Source organism: Mycosarcoma maydis, chromosome 2 (assembly GCF_000328475.2).
Source record: "Mycosarcoma maydis chromosome 2, whole genome shotgun sequence".
NCBI classification, from domain to species: domain Eukaryota; kingdom Fungi; phylum Basidiomycota; class Ustilaginomycetes; order Ustilaginales; genus Mycosarcoma; species Mycosarcoma maydis.
In genome coordinates, this window is record NC_026479.1 from 1,165,645 (window position 1) to 1,183,329 (window position 17,685).

The window sequence follows — 17,685 nt, forward strand, 5'->3', positions numbered from 1 at the left end:
GGACAGTGAGATGATATACAGCAAGAGACACTCCACAATCGCGGGAAAGGAAGCAAGAATCGTGAATCACAAATCAGCGACGAACTTTGCTCTTGCTTCCACCTGCACTCTTTGCCTTCTTCGCCTTGCTGCCCCGGCCATTAGCCGCTCTGCGCTCCAGACACGCTTCGCAGTACCAAGTGCCCTGTGGTGGCTTGGTCAAACCGACACAACCGAGATGGAACCACTCCCTCTCGCAATCGTCGTCGTCGCAACCGATCATGTCTCCGTACGACACATTGTTGCAGAAGCAGTAGCGAGCTTCGTCTGCATCGTCGCCTCCACCTCCTGTGTTGGATGCCGGACTATCAGCGCGGCTTGCAGATGTCGAACCGGTATGAGGAGAAGCAGCCGTGGCAACTGCGGCACCACGAGCGCGCGAATTCGACGCTCCTGCACGCCCACCAGCACGACCACGACTTTTGGCGTTGGAACGAGTGTGCGTTTCCTCCTCTTCTTCCACATCGCCGTCATCCACATCTTCGTCCTCGTCGTCGCTGCGTTGAGCTGCAGCAGAGGCGCGTATGGCACGGCTGTTGCGATTGCGTGAGGAGGATTCGTCGTTATCGCCTGCAGCTCGTCTTGACGTAGCATCCTTGCGTCCGCTCGGCCCGTCCTCGTCGTCTTCGATGTATCCAATGTGTGCATGCGCTGCCCGTGGAAGACGCGTATTGCTGTTCGACTGACTGGCTTTGGATCCGCTTGCGCCAGTACAGTGCGAGCTGCTGTCAGTCTTCTTCTTGTGCGAGCTGGATCCGTTGGCGGCCGATTTGACGTCCTCGTCTCCCTTGCCTGCGCCAGAAGTCTTTGCCACCTTTGCACTGCCGCCTGACGATGATCCGCCGATAGCAGCGCCAGAGATTGCCTTACGCTTCTTGCTGTTTGAGGATCCGGCGGGAACTGCGGCGGATCCCATCGCCGAAGCCGCGTCGGCTGATTTGTGGCTCTTGCCGCCAGCAGCGCTCACCGCGGCGACGTGCGCAGCCACCTTTTTCTTCTTGGAGCCACTGACGCCGTTGGCATCGGCAGCACCTCCTGCAGAGCTGGTAGAAGTTTCGAGAGAAGAGATGAGCTTGCGATCCTTGAGCTGGCCTGGCACATAGTACTGATCGAGCTTGAGATGTTTGGTGGGGTTGAGGAGTGTCGAGATCTCGCCAAAGCGATCGAGCTGGGCATCCAACGCATCGATGTAGTCCGTGTGGCTGATGATGGTTTCTGCCGTGTTGAGCGCCACACGGATCTTGTCCTCGCCGCCCATCTTGTAGGCTCGCGCTTCCTCGGCCACCTCTTTGAGCGCGAGCAGACGCTGACCCTGGTCGATGTCAGGATCCTCGATGAGTGCAGTGAGATGATTCAGACGCGCGGTGAGGCTGTTGAGGTGTGAGCCAAGAACAGCATCCAGTTCGCGCAGGTCGGAGAAACTGCGTGTGAGATCGAGCGGGAGAGCGTCGAGCGCATCGGCGTAGGCGGCGAGCGTGACGAAAAAGTGCTCTGGGCCGGATGGATCGAGACCAGCAGCTTCTGGACCGACGACGCCACCTGGAAGGCCGCCGATTCCGGCATTCTTGCCACCAGTCTTGAGCCGTGTGGTGGATGGCTGAACGCGTGAAGGGCCCGCCGTAGCCGAGATAGCCATAGACTGCTGCTTCATGGTGAGTATGTGACGTCTTTGTCGCGAAGCTATCGGCGTGAGACTTGGTGGAGCGGAAGGCGCGCGCAGCGATGGTGTCGTGTGATGAGGCGAGATTAGCACCAGTAGTGTCAAGCGATGCGTCCCTGAGGATGGTCCTCGCTGTGAAGCAAGCCGGAACTGATAGCGGGGCAGCGGCCGAGCGACCAGGAGAAAGAAGTAAGCGTCACGTGGAGAAAACTACCGGAGTGGCACGTTGCTGCTGGTCGAAGGTGGCGCATCAGATGATGGTGGAGGAGCACGGAGTGTGCCACGGAGTGAGGCCGGTTCGGGTGACGCTGGTGACAAAGACGAGGCTCCTTCGCCTCAAGTGATTAGCTTGTTCTTCTTTTGCGTTGCTGCATGCCGGGATTTTGACGGTTGCTCCTGCCCGTTTGCTTGCTCACAGTTGCTGTATCCAAGCACGAAGCAGACCGAGCCAAGAGGAACGACCCTTGTTCATCGTTCGCTTCTCCGCGTCACCGCGCCGGAATTCGGATATTTTATGAAAGCAAGTGTGTCAGATCAGATGAACTGAACATATTTCAAGTGTTTTCGTGTTTCTTGCTTTGTGCTTCTGTCTGCGTGTTGGTGCTCAAATTCTCGCACGTGCCTCAAGTGTCTGTGATCGGGCCCTTGCTTGCTCGCCTTACTTTGGCATCGAAATGGCATCGCGCTTTAAAAATGATTGCCATTGGCTTGCGCAGCGCGCGTAGTTCAGACAGTGGAAATTCAATTGAGTTTTTCGCTTTTCGAACCCATTCAAAAAAATGCGGAGCATCCTCTTCAGCACAATCATGAAGAATACAGAAAGCAGCACAGACCGCCACACACTCACGACTTAAGCGCAGCCTAAGGAAAGGATATCAACATCACAGCGCAGGCTCACTCGTGACTTTTTCCGTGCCTTTCTGCAAATTTAATTTTTTTCTCTCTTGCTCGCTTTTCTTCATGGCTGGGCGCATTTTTCTTCTCAAGGTGAGTGTTGGCCTGCGTACTGCCAGCGTATTGCCACAGTTGAGTGTGGCCAAGCCGCAATAGTATCAACCTCGTTTTTGTGATCTTCTTTTCGTCGTCTTGATCCACCATATCACAGATCATCACCCAAAATGTCTCTTCCCGACTTCTCTTCCGCTGCCAACCTCGCCAAGCTCGACGGCTTCCTTGCCGACAAGTCCTACGTTGACGGGTAAGCTTGTCCTCCAACCATCGCCTATCGAGTCTCTGCTAGCTCCTAATGGTCCATCGACTCTCTATCAAGGGGGGCGAAGCGAGAACGAATACCAGGCGACAGCCGTAGCTCGTTCAAGGCTGCGCATTGAACTTGGAGGAGTGGGTGGATGAACCCCCCTTAGGTACTGGAAACAACATGATGAACTTTTTGCTTTGGTCCGTGTTTCTGAGCCCAGCGGCTTAAGACCCCGCGACCTTTTCTGCGTTGACGAAACCCAACTATTTCCAAGCTATCTGATCTTTGTTTTCCATGCCGGTGGTTTAATTGAACAGGACCTATGGGAATTGCTAGAGAGACTCGGCAAAGCGAAGAATGTTGCCTGTAGCACTAGTGCAGTGTTCCTGACCATTTTCCTTCTCTTGATCTTGCTCTCTGTGCCTCGACAGCCACTCAGCCTCGCAGGCCGACGTCGCCGTTTACGAGGCTATCGGTAAGGCCCCCGAGGCTGACAAGTACTCGCACGTTGCCCGCTGGTACGAACACATCGCCTCGTACGAGGCTGAGCACAAGGACTTGACTGGTGACAAGGCAAAGGCCGCATCGTTGCTCTCGTCCACCTTCGCCGCCCCCGCTGCGGCTGCCGGTGGTGACGACGACGACGATGTTGACCTTTTCGGTTCCGACGACGAGGTCGACGAGGAGGCTGAGCGTATCAAGGCCGAGCGTGTCGCCGAGTACAACAAGAAGAAGGCTGCCAAGGGTCCCGGCCCCGCTGCCAAGTCGCTCGTCACGCTCGACATCAAGCCCTGGGATGATGAGACCGACATGAAGGAGCTCGAGGCTTCGGTCCGTGCTATCGAGATGGACGGTCTCGTTTGGGGTTCCTCCAAGCTCGTCGCCATCGGCTACGGTGTTAGCAAGCTCCAGTGCTCGCTCGTTGTCGAGGACGCCAAGGTTTCGCTCGATGAGCTCCAGGAGCGCATCGCCGACGAGTGCGAGGACTACGTCCAGTCCACCGATGTCGCCGCCATGGCCAAGATCTAAATTCGTTTCTGCTCGCGTACTACTTCAACATGACAGGATTTGGTTCAGATGTATACCGGGTTTTCAATACGCGCTTTCCTTTTTGTGAGACGAGCTGCTCGTCTCTTTGCAGGAATGCAGATTGCCTCTCTCATTGCTCATAATCTAGTGATCGTATTCGTCTGTGTCGAGGCCTGAGGAATGTGATCGTGTTGCCAAGGATCGAATGATGTGCAGGGTTGCCTGCTAGCATCACAGATCCCTTTCTAGACCCCAAATTTGTTTGAGCCGGGGAAAGCGTAGGCTGTACACTTGCTTTCGAGAATCTGCTTTCTCTCCTTGTCCATCCTCTGATTGTAGCGGCTCTGCACTACCAGAAGTGCCTACAGTTGTCTTGGACTCATCAAAGTACTCCACCGTCACTATCTTGCCGACGATCTTGTCGGGATCGTTGGCAAACTCGACACGCTGATCCGGTGTAAATCCGGAGCCAACCGAGACGCGCGTTCCTTTATGTTCGATCTGAATGCTTGCCATCGCTTTGTGCTCTTGGAATCTGCCACCGATTGGTAAGCGCATGGTAGTGACGGTAATGGCCTGCACTGTGTACTCTGCGTCTTTCCACTCCTTGAACTTGCGAATGGCCGACGTACGTTTACCTTCGTATGGCGCATCTTGACGTAAGACGAGGCCTTCCCAACCGCGCTGACTGGCAGTGGCAAGCATCTCTTCGACACAAGCTGTTGTCGAAACGACGGTCTGCGAAAGCTTGCGTACGAGGCTTTGCCTCTTTTGCTCTCGTGCATCCGATTCGAAGAACGAGACGAGCGATTCGAGCGATTCTAGCCGTTTGGAAAAGGTGCGGTTCGCAGCTGCGTGTGCTTCTGCCGATCGCCAATTGGTGAATTCGTCCAGGGTGACAAGGTCAAACGGGAAGAATGCAGGTTCGCGTATGGTAAAGTTCTTGCGTTTGATCAGGCCGACAACGGCCGCAAAGTCTTCGACGACTGTCTGCTCTGTTTCGTCTTGGCTCGACTCAGTGCAGGCCGCATCTAGCTGCTTAGCGGCAAGTTTCGATGCTCGCTCCGGAGGCTGAAGAATGCAGACTTCGCCGTCAAGAACAAGCGTCGCAGTCCGACGCATCTCGTTTTTGGGATCGTCACAGTCGCGCAAGGCGCTTGCTGAGCCAAGTAGATCCGGCAAGCCAGGATAGACTGTCAATTTCTTTGCCAGCTCTTTCTCCAAGACAGCCAATGTGGAAAAAGGCCTGCCGTTCCGCGAGAGAGCCTGGATGGAAGCGATCTTCCACATTGCTCGAGCATCGCCTTCCGCTTGCTCCGCTCGAAAATGCACAATAAAAAGGCAGCGAACACCATCGAGCTTTCGACTGGCGTACCATCGCGGAGCAGCCTCGTTCGTGAAAAGCGAAGGGAGGTCTTGCCTCGTTATTGTTTTGCCCAATGCCACTTCGAACGACCCACGAAATGAGATTGGCGAATCCAAGGTGTTTTGTTGATGTCGCTCCAAGACCTTTCCTGTCGACCATGGATCGAGAGAGGAGTTTGAGGCAAATGCCTGATGCAAGATGCGCTCTCTGAAACCAGCCTTGAGGTTTCGATCCAAACATCGATAAAATATCTCGAGCGATGTAGGCCGGAGAAGACCGCGACGAAAGAGCTCCGTAGTCGACAAATCCGGATCATCGTGGCCACTCAAGGCGTATTGATGCTGTTCGATAATGCCGTGCTGGTTGAGAAAGTTGAAGATGACCGCCATAGCTTCATGGCCGGTGATTTGACGCGATGCTAGCAGCTGGAAAAGCTCGAGAAGGGTGCTGGGAGTCTGCTCTCGAACGTCTTGTTCCTGTTTAGCTCGAAGTGCAGCTGCTCGTGTCTTGTTTCGCGAGCTGTTGGAGGAACGGGTCACGAGAGGAGCTTGGTTGGTTTGCCAGTCGAGGTCTTTTTGCCTTTGACGGAGGTAGTTGTGCACAGTGGATGAGGTGACATGCAGGCGGGTGTAGGGGTCGTACAGAAAGGCGAGCAGGGGTATCAGGTCGCAGAACTCGGAGAGGATGCGTTCTTTGGAGAGCTTTGAGTTGGTTGCATTGACACGGTTGATGAGTTCGCGTAATCTGGTGATGTCGTCCAACGGTGTAGCTTTGCGAGCTGCAAGTTGGCTTGGACCTGGTCCGTAATCGTAAGGAGGGCCAAGATGAAAGCGGCGTATCTGCAGATTGACAGGCAAAACTTTGACAAACGGTACAGCTGGACGAAATTGCCGCCATGAAGGGCAGACATAAGCGGGAGACAGTAGTACACCAGAGGAACGTGCCGTCCTGCCAGAGGTGTGCAATGTAGAGCTCGCCGTCGAGGCAGATAGCCGTGCCGACCTCCACACTCGCTGCGGGGCTTGATCGAGCATGTCGAGGTCAAAGAACTGGTGAAGGAACGCGGTCGATTCGCATCTTGATCTTTGAACTTGTCCCAGGCGGCGTTGCGCGGGTGATGTGATGTCGGAAGAAGACGAAGACGCAAGCGATGGCAGGCGTTCCAAGGTCAAAGTCACGAGTGGCTCTTGAATCCTGATAACTTAACTCGAAGAAAAATTTACTCAGGTTAAAGCAAAGAGTAACCAACACAACACCTCCACAAAGCCAAGCGTGGACGTGCTAAGTTATCACGAAACAGGTTCGAGCGTGGAGTCACGAGTCTGAGTTCGTCACGAGCGTCAGTCATGAGTCGTCACTCCGACTTTAGCATCTCAGCTGTCCAATCGTGAATCCTGAACGCTTTTCACACGTCTGTGGCAGTCACGAGTCGCAAGCGTTTCCAGGGGGCCTGCCAACTCATATCAACAGAGCAGCAACCCACGTCGTCGCACTTGCCACAATCACTCACGCGCCAACCATTTGACCCACGCTCCAACAGCATCACTTGGCGCGACTGGTATCGACTCAATGGCTGCGACCGCTTCCAGCTACGTTGGCAGATCCGATCAGGCCGTTACACTGAAGACCTTGTTAGGTCAACCAGACCAGCCTCTGCCATCAGCGCTGCTTCTTCATGACGCATGCAGTCCCAACACCACTGCTCGTCTCGTATCCGACATTCTCGACGCCTTGACGCATGGCGTCGATCACGATAGCACTCCGCTGAGCTGGTGTAGCGTGTCCCCTTTGACTTCGATCATCCCGGCGACCCTCTTTCACAACATTCTTACTTCCCTCGAACAACAAGCCGTGCAACGTCAGCGAAACGGCCCTGCTCACTTGACAAACGCTTTAGCTGGCGGATCTGGAGGAGAATATCGAAGGCCAGAGCCGTCCATCGACTACTTTCTATGGAAACTTGGAACGATCCTCGAGACCATCAATGGCTGCGTGGTCATTGTCATCAAGGATGCCGAACGAATTCGTGGTCTTTGGCCAGAACATATCTGGACCGCTTTCTGTCGACTCGCCGCCCTTGTCGGCAAGCCAGGTCGCGTGTCAACCGTGTTCATCTCAACACTTCCCTGGTCCCAGTATCGCACACCTAGTGGACTCACCGTGTCTCACCAGCCCATCACCATTCGCTTTCCGCGTCTTACCCGCCCAGACATGCTCGCCATCCTCGCGCTTGACTTTCCTTCGCTTTGGAAGTCGTACCAGGCGTCTGTCCATTCTGCTCAGATGCACGCACGTACATCGCCTGCACTTTGCGAGCCCTCTACACTGCTCAAGCTGAAAAAGCAACGCTCGGGCGAAGATGTCTCAAAGGACGCATTGGGCGCGCTCCATCACCAATTTGTCGGCGTATTCTACGACTCGGTGCGTTCCAATGTTAGGGATATAGAAGAGCTCAGAACGATGAGTGCTGCTGTATGGCATTCCTTTGTCGTTCCGATTCAGACGAGAGAGTGCACCACGTCCGAGCTGCAGCCGCTTTTGTTGGCTGCATCGCATCTGTTCAAGGATGTCATCCTGCGTTTGCAGACACGAGAACTAGGGCCCAGGGAATGGACGCAACAGGCGCGTATCAAGAGCATTCAAGCTAGCGTTGCACGACTTGGAACAGCAAAGGTCCCCACTAACGCTCCCGTCGACTCAGCCGCACAAGCAAGCGACGACGTAAACATGGTCGACGAAGAACGCAGATTCGATCAAGAAGAGCAACTCGAGCGCGAGACTGCTGCACTTGACCGTTTGCGTTCAGCTTCTTCGCAGGCCACCGTGTCGCTCTTACCATCGCTGGCGCTCATCCCGACATTCTTGGTGATTGCATCGTTTCTTGCATCCTACAATCCTTCACGACTCGACTTGCGCTACTTTTTACGCGATGATTCACTGCTCAGCCTCTCGTCTGGTAAAGGCAAATCACTGAAAGGTGGACGAAAACTCGGACCGGGTCGCGGTCGCAAAGGTGCTGCTCGTGGACGACCGTCCAAAAGTGCATTGCGAGTTACTAACGAAGACGGCCAGACGGAAAACCTCAATCGACAACAATTGCTCGGTCCAAAACCGTTCCCAATTGACCGTCTGCTATCCATCTTTCAAGCACTCATCACGGAGGCTGCACCGGAAACGTCGATGGTCTACTCGTCTCTCATCCCGGATTACGACGAATGCCAAGTTGATCGTTCCACCCTGTGGGAATTTCGCAGCAAGACGCTCTCGGTGTATTCGCAGATCAATGGGCTGGTAGCGAGGAGGATGCTGGTCAGGACTTCAGCCCCTGACAAGTTGGGTACGAGTATCAATTTCAGGACCAATGTGAGCTATAACGTCGTCGCCGTCTTGGCCAAGAGGGTCAAGTTTGATTTGGACGAATGGCTTTGGGATTGGGGATCTGGTGGGACGAATGGACTGTGAAAAGAGCAAGCATCCGACGTTCAACTGCACCGCCAGAATTGTAGAGCGAAAACGGCGTCCCTCGCGTCGATCGTAGGGCAGGAACCTGCAATACCATACAAAAGCGTTGTTCAAAATGCCTCCCACTTCTGCTTACCGAGCGAAATGAGTCTGTTGAACACTTCGTCCCTCCTACCCATCGCGGTCAACTTGTACACGTTATCCTGCTTATCCACAATCTCAATACCATCTGCAACTTCGCCACCCAAGGCCCAACCTACGACGAGCTTGCCCTTCCAGCCCAGTCCACCAACCTTGTGAATCTCCTTGATCTCATCGATAGCGATGGAGAAAGCAGCTCCCTTTTGCTGCACCAACCTCTGCGCCGTTTCGGCGGCACTTGTGACTGAGCTGCCTTTGGTAGCAGCAGCAGCAGCAGCGTGCACGGGGCTGGCGTTTCCTTTGCGTTCGAAAGCGACATTGGGCGTGGCAGCGGTGGTGAGGATGTAGATGTGGCCTTTCTTGCCTTTGTACCTCGCTTGGAAGCGCACGGGACCGTCCGAGGCATATTTTTTCGACGCTTCTTCCGACTGAACTACGCCGAGCTTGGTTTTGGCGTGCATGGATTGGATCGTGGTTGCTTTAACGCGGTTGACCCCGAGTGCCGTTTCGACGCCGACTTTGGTGACGCCTTTGAGGATACCAAGTACTTTGTTGCTCTTCTTGCCCGCATTGGGATCGGTGGCAGATGCATCTTCTCCCTCAGGTCGGCTCGACACGTCATCAGCTTGCGCATCGGCGAGCTGCTCTGCGTACTCGAGCGGGAGATCTGGGTGTTCGGCCATGTCGGACCCGTGCAGCGCAGTAGGTGGTGGAGCTACCACCGCGGGCGGCGGAGGTGGAAGCGGAGACTTGTTGGCCTCTCCAATCCTCAGAAGCGTCACTGTGAGCTGTGCATTCGTAGGCACGCCGCGAAGCAAGTAGTAGCGTAGCTCGACGTACTTTTTCCAATCCGGAATATTGCGATCCAACCAAACGATAACTTGTGGGAATTTGACCCGGTCGATCAGAGGCTGGCCAAACAGCGCGAAGCCCATACCGAATGTCGTGCCCTTGTAGATCATCGTTTCGTTGACGTAGAACGAAGCCAACAACAGAGGCACAATAGCACCAGCGAGTCGAGCGCGTGGCATCCATCGTGAAAAAGGAGGCGTGGGAGAGAGCGCGTTTCCAAATCTCTCAAAGTCATCGCAGATGTTGTTGAGGATGTGCATAAACGGTGCAAGGCTGGCAAAGATTGCTTCCTCCATGGGCTTTTTGGTGTGATCGCCTTTGTCCGGGTTGCCTGCCTTTTCTCCTGCCGCCTTGCTCTGCGCAGCCTGTGAGAGAGCGGCGATATTGGTCGGGTCCGGGATCCTGTCCTCGGCATCCATTTTGGGCTTCTTCGAGGTCGATTTCGAAGTTTCGTCGCTAGAGTCACTATCCTCTCCATCACTGTCGGCCTGTGTGGAAGAACCGACGCCTTGGTTGGACGACTTTCCCGCAGCAGTGCTGAGTGCAACCGAGCCGAGCGCACCGACAAAGTTGGACGCTTCCTGTTCGACCGCTTCTCCCTCAAAGCTCTCTGCAGCACCGGTCAAGCTGTCTTTGCTACCGAGGTGACCAGCCAACGGTACCTTGGCCTGACCCGTCTTGGGATCAATAGCAGACAGCGGAGCTGAGGGAAAGAGGGTCAATCTGGCACGTGGTGACACAACAAGCACCAAGAGCAAAAGTAACGTTGAAGGAACCAGGAGATCAAAGAACCAAGCAGCAGCGTAGGCCACCATGAACCCAGCGGTTCTTTTTGGCTCGGACCAAGAACGAAGACGTGCAACGTGCTGGACAAAAGCCACAGTGCTGACTACGACGGTGACGTAGACACGTTCAAAGGTAGCCTTGAGCTTGTCCGGTTGGAATTCCTCCTTGTTGCTGATGTACATGTCAAAGTCCTTGTTGGTGGTGTCTTGGATTGCTTTGACGCGGTACGTCTGCTTGTTGAATCGGCGCACCAACAACCAGAGCGATTCATTCTTCATGCCGTGAAGCACTGGGATAGGCACGGTCGGCTCGCTGCTCCATCCCAAGTCGTCGAGCTCGGGCTCAATAGCACGATTGGGGTCTCCTGGTGCGGGAGCTGGCACCTCCTGTTGCGTTCCGGCTAGCTCAGTAATCCGTTCCGGCGCGACTTTGGCTTTGGGCACTTTGTGGAGATGCGCTTCGTGGTCGAGAGCAGCCTCAGCAGGAGAGATGTCGTTCTTTTCTGCAAAGCGACCAGCTTCTTCTTTTTGAGCTTGACTGGATTTGAGTCTGGAGGGATCATCTGCGACAGGCTCTGCCGGGTCGGTTGGCTGCATCGTAGCAGCCGCAACGGCGGGTGCAGCGGTGCTTGCGGCCACCTGATCCGGATCCAGCACGGGAGCAATTTTGGGATCAGAGGAAGAGGGCATCTTGTCGTGGGCTACGTGCGAAGCGAGGGTCTCCTCTCGATAGCAAGTGATCTGAACAACAAGGTATGGATGATGGTAAAGACGGTCAAGGTGGAGATGGAGAACTAAACAGAATGGGAATCGTTTAGATCTGCTTATCGCTCAGGAGAGAATGACAGCGATACAAGTCAAAGGTTCAGCCATGTAAGCGAGCAAGGGTGGAAGACACTTGACTGAAGAATCAGCACGGAAAAGGGTACAAGCAAGCCCGACGCCACGATGTAATCGAGCCGCATTTGCCCAGATGAAAAAGATCCCGACGTGCGAAGCTTGGCGGAATGTTCATCGAGGGCCTGTGAGCGTCAGCAACATTCACGATTCGTGATTCTAGATAACCTAGCTAGGTAGAGCGGAACAGGGTTTCGAGACCCTTAACTTCGGTGTGCTTTCATCTTTCTATCCTGGCTCTGAAGATCGTCGGCATCGTTTTACCGCCAAGTTTTTGACAACCCATCATCATCAGGCGTCATGGTGCATGAGCTGATAAAAGGTCTGCGAACGTAGTATTTTGACGCTTCACTTGGCAAATTGAAAATACGGCGTAACATTTTTGGGGGTGTTCCATCGTGCATGTTTGTGTTCTTATGTCTCTCTCACGTCCATGCACGATGTGCCAGTCGTGAGTATCCCCACGCGACGAGCTGTGGTCACTGCAGCTTTTCTGAATATACGGGGAAAGCTGAGGACCAAGTCGGGAATATCATGAGTCGTGAGTTGTGAGTGACTGAGATTCCTGTTTACAATCCAAACTTAGCATGCACGGTCCAGAAGCCAAAACTCGATGCTAAGTTGAGCTTGGGGGGCGGAGCTTCTGCACAAGACTCGACGGCTGAGTCACTCTGGTCAGTCGTGAGTCTGGCTGGAATTTGGTTCAGTCGGGGCGGTTTGGTGAATGGGAACCACTCACACTTGTGACTTGCAAGCGTGTTGGATACAGTAGGTGAAATGGAATCGTGATTGCCTCCGCATCGACCGGCAATTGCGGTTACTCGATATGCCGATCGAATGAGAAGGGGGTCGGAAGCGTTGTCCGTCGCATATCACACTCACGGCTATTCGCCAACGTTCTAAGTTAATGGAAATTCTTGCGTGACTCTGGAGCTGTCAAACATGAAAAATTGTGAGGGGTATGGTGTTCTTTTCCTGGGGTTAGGGTATTTGCCCCACATGGTCTGTCACTCTGTGACTGATCCGTGCGGCTTGCCCACAGTCGCGAATGTGTGTCCTTCCGCCTTGAAGAAGAGATCTTGTCTCGACTCTCGCTTCGTGTCAAAGTTCACTCTTGTCCACCATCTTTGTTCACTTGTCCTTTCCCTTGCTCTGGATGGATCGACGAAGAAAATGCCGAGCCTGCTCACTTATGTTGGAATCCCCATCGCCCTTGCGGCTTTGGCCTACCAGTTCTTGTCCGGACCTGGTAGCAAAGCTCATGATGTATTTGGTCTAGGCCGTCAATTCAACTACACCTCTCACACCTGCACAAAGATCCCGGAACTCGAAGCATGCGAAGACATGTGGCTCCACCGTCCGTCTGGCTTGCTCTACCTGGCATGTTCCGACATTCGCGGTCGACTTGCTTGGACCCCGGCGATTGATAACCTTGATGTCTCTGGCCGTCCCAATAACGACTACGTTGCTATTCTCGACACCAAAGCGACGGGACCTATCGCAAAGAGGATCACCAAAGTCAAGCCGACTTCGTTCAGTGGAACGCTCAACTTGCATGGAATTTCTGTGTACGAAGTACCTGCTAAATCGTCGGAACTCAAGCCGACGTTGAGGATCTTTTTGAACAATCACCGACCACCTATCGATCCGGTTTCTAAGACCGTCATGGACGCATCCAAGGTTGGCGCCAACTCGACATTTGAGCTGTTCGAGGCTACGTTGGGCGAATCGAGAATGCGACACATCCGTACCTATGTTGGCGATGCTATTCGTACACCCAACCGTCCTGCTGCGGTAGGACCGGACAGTTTCGTGTTTACCAACGATCATCGTGTCAAAACGGGAGCTAGTCGATTGCTTGATTTCTTCGTACCTCGAAGCGATCTTGGCTTCTGCGACACCTCGGGTTGCAAGATCGCTGCTCCCGGTCCGTACCCTTATCCGAACGGAGTCGTGAGGTCGTCCAAACATCCAAACCGATTCTACGTGCCCGCTTCGGCCGATTCCAACATCCGCGTATTCGAACTTCAATCCGATAACTCGTTGACTCTGGTCGACGTCATCCACACCGGCTACCCCGCAGACAACCTGACTGTCGACGAACAAGACAACATCTACGCAGCGTGCTTCCCCAACGTCCCCAAACTCCTCGCCAAATTCAAAGATCCTTACAACAAACACAGCCCAAGCACCGTATTGAAGATCAGCAAGAACACGGGACAGGACGCCTTCTATGGCAAAAAGTGGAGCGTGCAAAAACTGCTCGAGGACGATGGATCTGGTATGAGCGGCGCTACTACCGCCTTGTGGGACCAAGACAACCAAGGCCTCTGGCTCGGTGGCGTTTCGAGCATCACCAGCTTTTGCAAGCTCTAATCGTGAATCATGCTCATCTTTTCACGTCAAGCTAATTCAAGCCTCTGCCCTGCGTCGCATTCGTCATCTCACCTTGTTGAACTTCGCCCTCCTGTGCCTTGTACTCTGTACTCTTTTTGTACATCCTCGGCCTTGGCCAGTCTCTCGAATTCCGGATCGAAACAAGCGTCTGCGTTCACGGTTGTACATCCCGCATTCACGTTTGCAGTGTGAATGCAGCAGCTGAGCTTAATAGACTGAATGGACAAGACTACCTCGTGTTTCTCGTGGTTGTGCTGAGGGATGAAAGACGAAAGCTGAAAGTTGAAAGCTTCACACACATCAATTCTTCCTGCCCAGTCCAGGAAGCGCAAAGAACTCGAAAACCTTCTCGGCAGGCACAGCATCACCTCTACGCCCCTCTAGTGCGCTCATCTTGTGTCCCCTGACAATGCCCACTACGCTGCCTGTCTCTACGTCCACCACGGGCCCACCAGACGATCCCGGCGGGGGAAAGTTGGGTAGGGGCTTGCGCGTCTGGCTCTGTATCACCTCAGTTCGCGCTTTCGACGTCGATGTTGAGGTAGTCGATCCAAAAGCTACAACGGGACGGGTCGCTTCTGAAACTGTGCTTGAAAGGCGCAATGCATAGTCACCCTGCAGTGCAGGCGGATTGGCCGGCGAAGAAACCAAAAGCTTGTAATCCAGCTGCGCCAGCTCGTCGTATGTGCCTACCATCGCACTTGCTCCGCAGGGATCCTTGTACTCGACCAGTCTGGCGCGGCCCCATCGGCTTCGACCCGCGTCATCGCGCTCCAACTTGACACGTTCCTTCTCCCTTCCCTTTGGAGACGCACTGGTGGAAACGGCCAGATTCTGTTGTTCGGGATCGTACGAATACGCTGGCAATATGGCGCCAGAGTCGTCCTCCCAGCCCCAGAAGGAAGAGACCGATAATTCGGTGTTGACATGTGCCGGATAAGGTGACACCGGAAGGGTCCTGACTGGCTGAGGAGTCGCCGAGGTGCCGTTGAGCGACAGAGGCGTGGTCCCGAGTTGAAGGAGAATGACGTCTGAGGCGGCGAGGCTGCTGATAAGGTTGCGCACTGGATAGATGGCGCCTGTTCGGGTGATGGCTACAGCAATACTGTCATTCGCAGAGCTCGGGTCCGAGTCAGAAGTAAACGTTTTGGAATCAGACGTATGCTTGGACGGCGCCGAAGCCCGCAATGTGTGCGCACATGTTACGATCAGAGCACCTTTTCCGTCTCCGTCCTCTTCCGAAATCTTGTCTCCCCCCTCCACGGCAAATGCGGAACAGACACTGATACGCTCCGTGCCTCTCGCGCCCGTCAAATTGGACACGTATGCAAGCAGCAAGACACCATCATCATTTGCCTCTTGCAGCTCGGCTTCCGAGCTGTGTGCTGAGGTGAGCGGCACTCTGCGCTCCTCGGACGGCGTAGGTTCATAGGGTAGCTCGATTGACAGCTGATAACCAGCCCTCGACTCGAAGCGGTCCAGCAAATCAGGGATCGTCGCTGCCTTGAACGTGTCGGAAGCTCCTGCAGCTCGTGGGCTTGGGTTGGAAGAAGCGGCATGGAGCGCACGGGCAGCCGCCAGAACACGTTCATCCAGCTCGTTGCGCCCATACAGCGCATCGATGGGATGAGGGTGCTCACGATCGACAATGGCGCGTCGATCTTCGAGCTCGCGCATGGGCCGCTTAAACATTTCTTCGAGCATCTCGTCCCGTGAGGGGATGGGGATGCCCTTACGCTCGGCGCCGATAGCGGTCCCTTTGATCCGTTGAAGTTCGGCATGGCTGGCGTTCGCAGTGCTGCTGCTGCTGCCGCCGCTGGATCGACCACTTGTGGGGTCTCGCTTGTGGTTGCCACGAAGAATGTCCGCGATATCGTTGGGGGTTTTTCTGCCAAAGCGGGAAGGCGTGCTGTGTGTGCCAGGCGCTGCTCCCACTTGTTGTCCTTCTCTTGGTGGTGGGGGCACCGAAGTGCCAAGGAGAGCATCGACCGAGCTGGAAGGATTCACGGGAACAGCATAGCATCGAACTGAAGTGAATGCAAAAGCACCAGTCTGCTTGAGCCCCCTGAGGCGCGCCGTTCTGGAGAGCATCTCGGAAGACGTAGGGCAGTGTACCAAATGGAAGTTGACCTTGGCGTCTGCTAGCCTTTATCGATGCGAGTGTGAGATAGAAGGAAAAGAAAAGGCACGACGCTGAAGGCTTGCTGGAGATGCTTTGAGCTTGAACGCAATCGAGGCAATGAAGTTGTCGGTGAGTCGTTGACAAGCAAGGCGAGCGCGAGCGCGCTTGATTGGGGTGTGACACTCGTGACTACTGTATTGTGTGACTCTGTGCTGAGTCTGATAGCAAGACTAGAGCAGCACTGGCTTAGAGACTCGCAGTCACGAGTGTGGAGGGCGGCGCCGGCTTATCGGCCCTTTCACAGTTGTGCTGCGTGAGCACGGAACTCGCCTGCCACAGACTGCGCTGGCGGGGCGTTGGTACTGCTTTATTGCGCGGCCCTATTCACGTCGCTGGTTCGTCTTGTCTGAGCTAAAACAGGGTCCTAATTGCATTTCACACACCCTAGTCACGAGTGGACCACACACCAACACAAATCACAGAGTCGTGGTCAAGGCTTGCGTGCTTGCGTGCTTGCGTTATATTCTGCTGAACAGCAGCTGCAAGTTCGACTCGCCCGACACATGCATGCTAACTTGTGCTCTCTTATCAGATCAGATCACGGTCTGTTGTAGACTCTGCATGCAACAGAGCCCTGCTTCCGCATCAGCGCATCTTGTGCAACAACAAAACCCGAACCTGCACGCATCAATCTACAACTGTGCCGGTCTGATCCGTAAGGCTTGTAGCTCAAATTATTACCGATGTTGACTGTTGCTACTCTCGGTTCACAAACATGTTACCTGTTTTGGTGGCGGGAGTACCATCTCCCTTTGCCAACTGCTTTGCAACCGCTAGTCTGAAAAAGAAGACCATCCTGGTTACTACATAATGTCGTGTTTTCTTTTCCCAACCAACCAGGTCGGTCGCGATCGGGTCGTCTTCTCCAGAAGACACAAACCAAAGCAAGAGATGGATTGTAAGTTAACTTACTTACAGTACTGTACTGTACTGTACACTACTGTACACTACTGAAACCACATAAAGGGTTTCTGACTTCTTTTTTCGCTACTCGTGACTGTCGTTGCTGTCCCCGCACCACCATCTCAAAGAACGCTTTAAATCACGATTTACTCGTCCATTTTCAGATCGATTTTATTCAAACTTTGTTGAGAGGAATCAATCCCCTTGTCGTTCCGCACATCGGGATTTATAATTCACTGCCAAAAAAGAGGTAAGGAAAAAAGTTGGAGGCTGGGCCGCTACGAGGATCGAACTCGTGACCTCTTGCATTCGTACACATCTGAAGCCAGATAACCCAAAGCAAGCGCGATACCACTACGCCAAGCGGCCTTTCATGTTAGTGACAAATTGTAGTGTATCTATATAGCTTATCAGTTTTCTGCGATCTGAACACTCTGAGACTGTGTTCTTCCATGTATGCATTGTGCATATGCTGGCTCCAGATGATGAGAAGACATGAATGGTATCGAGTGACCATCGTCTCATCATCAGTCAATCTACGCCGTTCCATAGTCTTCTTGGAACAGCATAAATAAAGTGAGTACTCGAATCACAGCGTTTGGCAGTTGAGTAGGCGGATGCAGTAAATCACGAAATCGTATGGGCACGCCTCCTGCTGCAGGAGCGTGGAGGTCAAGTTGGTGTGTTTTCTTTGTAAACCTAGGTGGGTATTTAGAGCTCGACCAGGACCGTTAGCAGTTGATGTACTCTCCTTCCAAGCGCTTCCTATTACAC

The 17,685-nt window shown here is 54.0% G+C and overlaps 7 protein-coding genes and 1 non-coding gene across 8 annotated transcripts; 3 read left to right on the top strand and 5 right to left on the bottom strand.

The window, feature by feature from the left end:
* Window positions 1-73: 73 nt before the first annotated feature.
* Window positions 74-1,690, bottom strand: UMAG_11302 (uncharacterized protein; the record flags this gene model as incomplete). The annotated part of the gene is made up of 1 exon (XM_011389108.1): window positions 74-1,690. The coding sequence occupies one exon, from the start codon at window positions 1,688-1,690 to the stop codon at window positions 74-76; it is 1,617 nt and encodes a 538-aa protein (XP_011387410.1).
* Window positions 1,691-2,817: 1,127 nt separating this feature from the next.
* Window positions 2,818-3,926, top strand: UMAG_01189 (putative translation elongation factor 1 subunit beta; the record flags this gene model as incomplete). The annotated part of the gene is made up of 2 exons (XM_011388827.1): window positions 2,818-2,897; window positions 3,329-3,926. 2 exons carry the CDS (start codon window positions 2,818-2,820, stop codon window positions 3,924-3,926), a joined length of 678 nt encoding a protein of 225 aa, XP_011387129.1.
* Window positions 3,927-4,157: 231 nt separating this feature from the next.
* UMAG_01190 (uncharacterized protein) lies at window positions 4,158-6,326 on the bottom strand (the record flags this gene model as incomplete). The annotated part of the gene is made up of 1 exon (XM_011388828.1): window positions 4,158-6,326. One exon carries the CDS (start codon window positions 6,324-6,326, stop codon window positions 4,158-4,160), a length of 2,169 nt encoding a protein of 722 aa, XP_011387130.1.
* A 535-nt stretch (window positions 6,327-6,861) lies between these two features.
* On the top strand, window positions 6,862-8,754 carry UMAG_01191 (uncharacterized protein; the record flags this gene model as incomplete). Its single annotated transcript, XM_011388829.1, has 1 exon — window positions 6,862-8,754. The coding sequence occupies one exon, from the start codon at window positions 6,862-6,864 to the stop codon at window positions 8,752-8,754; it is 1,893 nt and encodes a 630-aa protein (XP_011387131.1).
* A 110-nt stretch (window positions 8,755-8,864) lies between these two features.
* UMAG_01192 (uncharacterized protein) lies at window positions 8,865-11,222 on the bottom strand (the record flags this gene model as incomplete). The annotated part of the gene is made up of 1 exon (XM_011388830.1): window positions 8,865-11,222. The coding sequence occupies one exon, from the start codon at window positions 11,220-11,222 to the stop codon at window positions 8,865-8,867; it is 2,358 nt and encodes a 785-aa protein (XP_011387132.1).
* Window positions 11,223-12,602: 1,380 nt separating this feature from the next.
* Window positions 12,603-13,805, top strand: UMAG_11303 (uncharacterized protein; the record flags this gene model as incomplete). The annotated part of the gene is made up of 1 exon (XM_011389109.1): window positions 12,603-13,805. The coding sequence occupies one exon, from the start codon at window positions 12,603-12,605 to the stop codon at window positions 13,803-13,805; it is 1,203 nt and encodes a 400-aa protein (XP_011387411.1).
* A 321-nt stretch (window positions 13,806-14,126) lies between these two features.
* Window positions 14,127-15,917, bottom strand: UMAG_01194 (uncharacterized protein; the record flags this gene model as incomplete). The annotated part of the gene is made up of 1 exon (XM_011388831.1): window positions 14,127-15,917. One exon carries the CDS (start codon window positions 15,915-15,917, stop codon window positions 14,127-14,129), a length of 1,791 nt encoding a protein of 596 aa, XP_011387133.1.
* A 1,266-nt stretch (window positions 15,918-17,183) lies between these two features.
* UMAG_16018 lies at window positions 17,184-17,280 on the bottom strand. Its single transcript has 2 exons — window positions 17,245-17,280; window positions 17,184-17,219 (listed from the first exon to the last, which is right to left on the bottom strand). It is a non-coding gene; the product is annotated as a tRNA-Pro (tRNA).
* Between the last annotated feature and the right edge of the window lie 405 nt (window positions 17,281-17,685).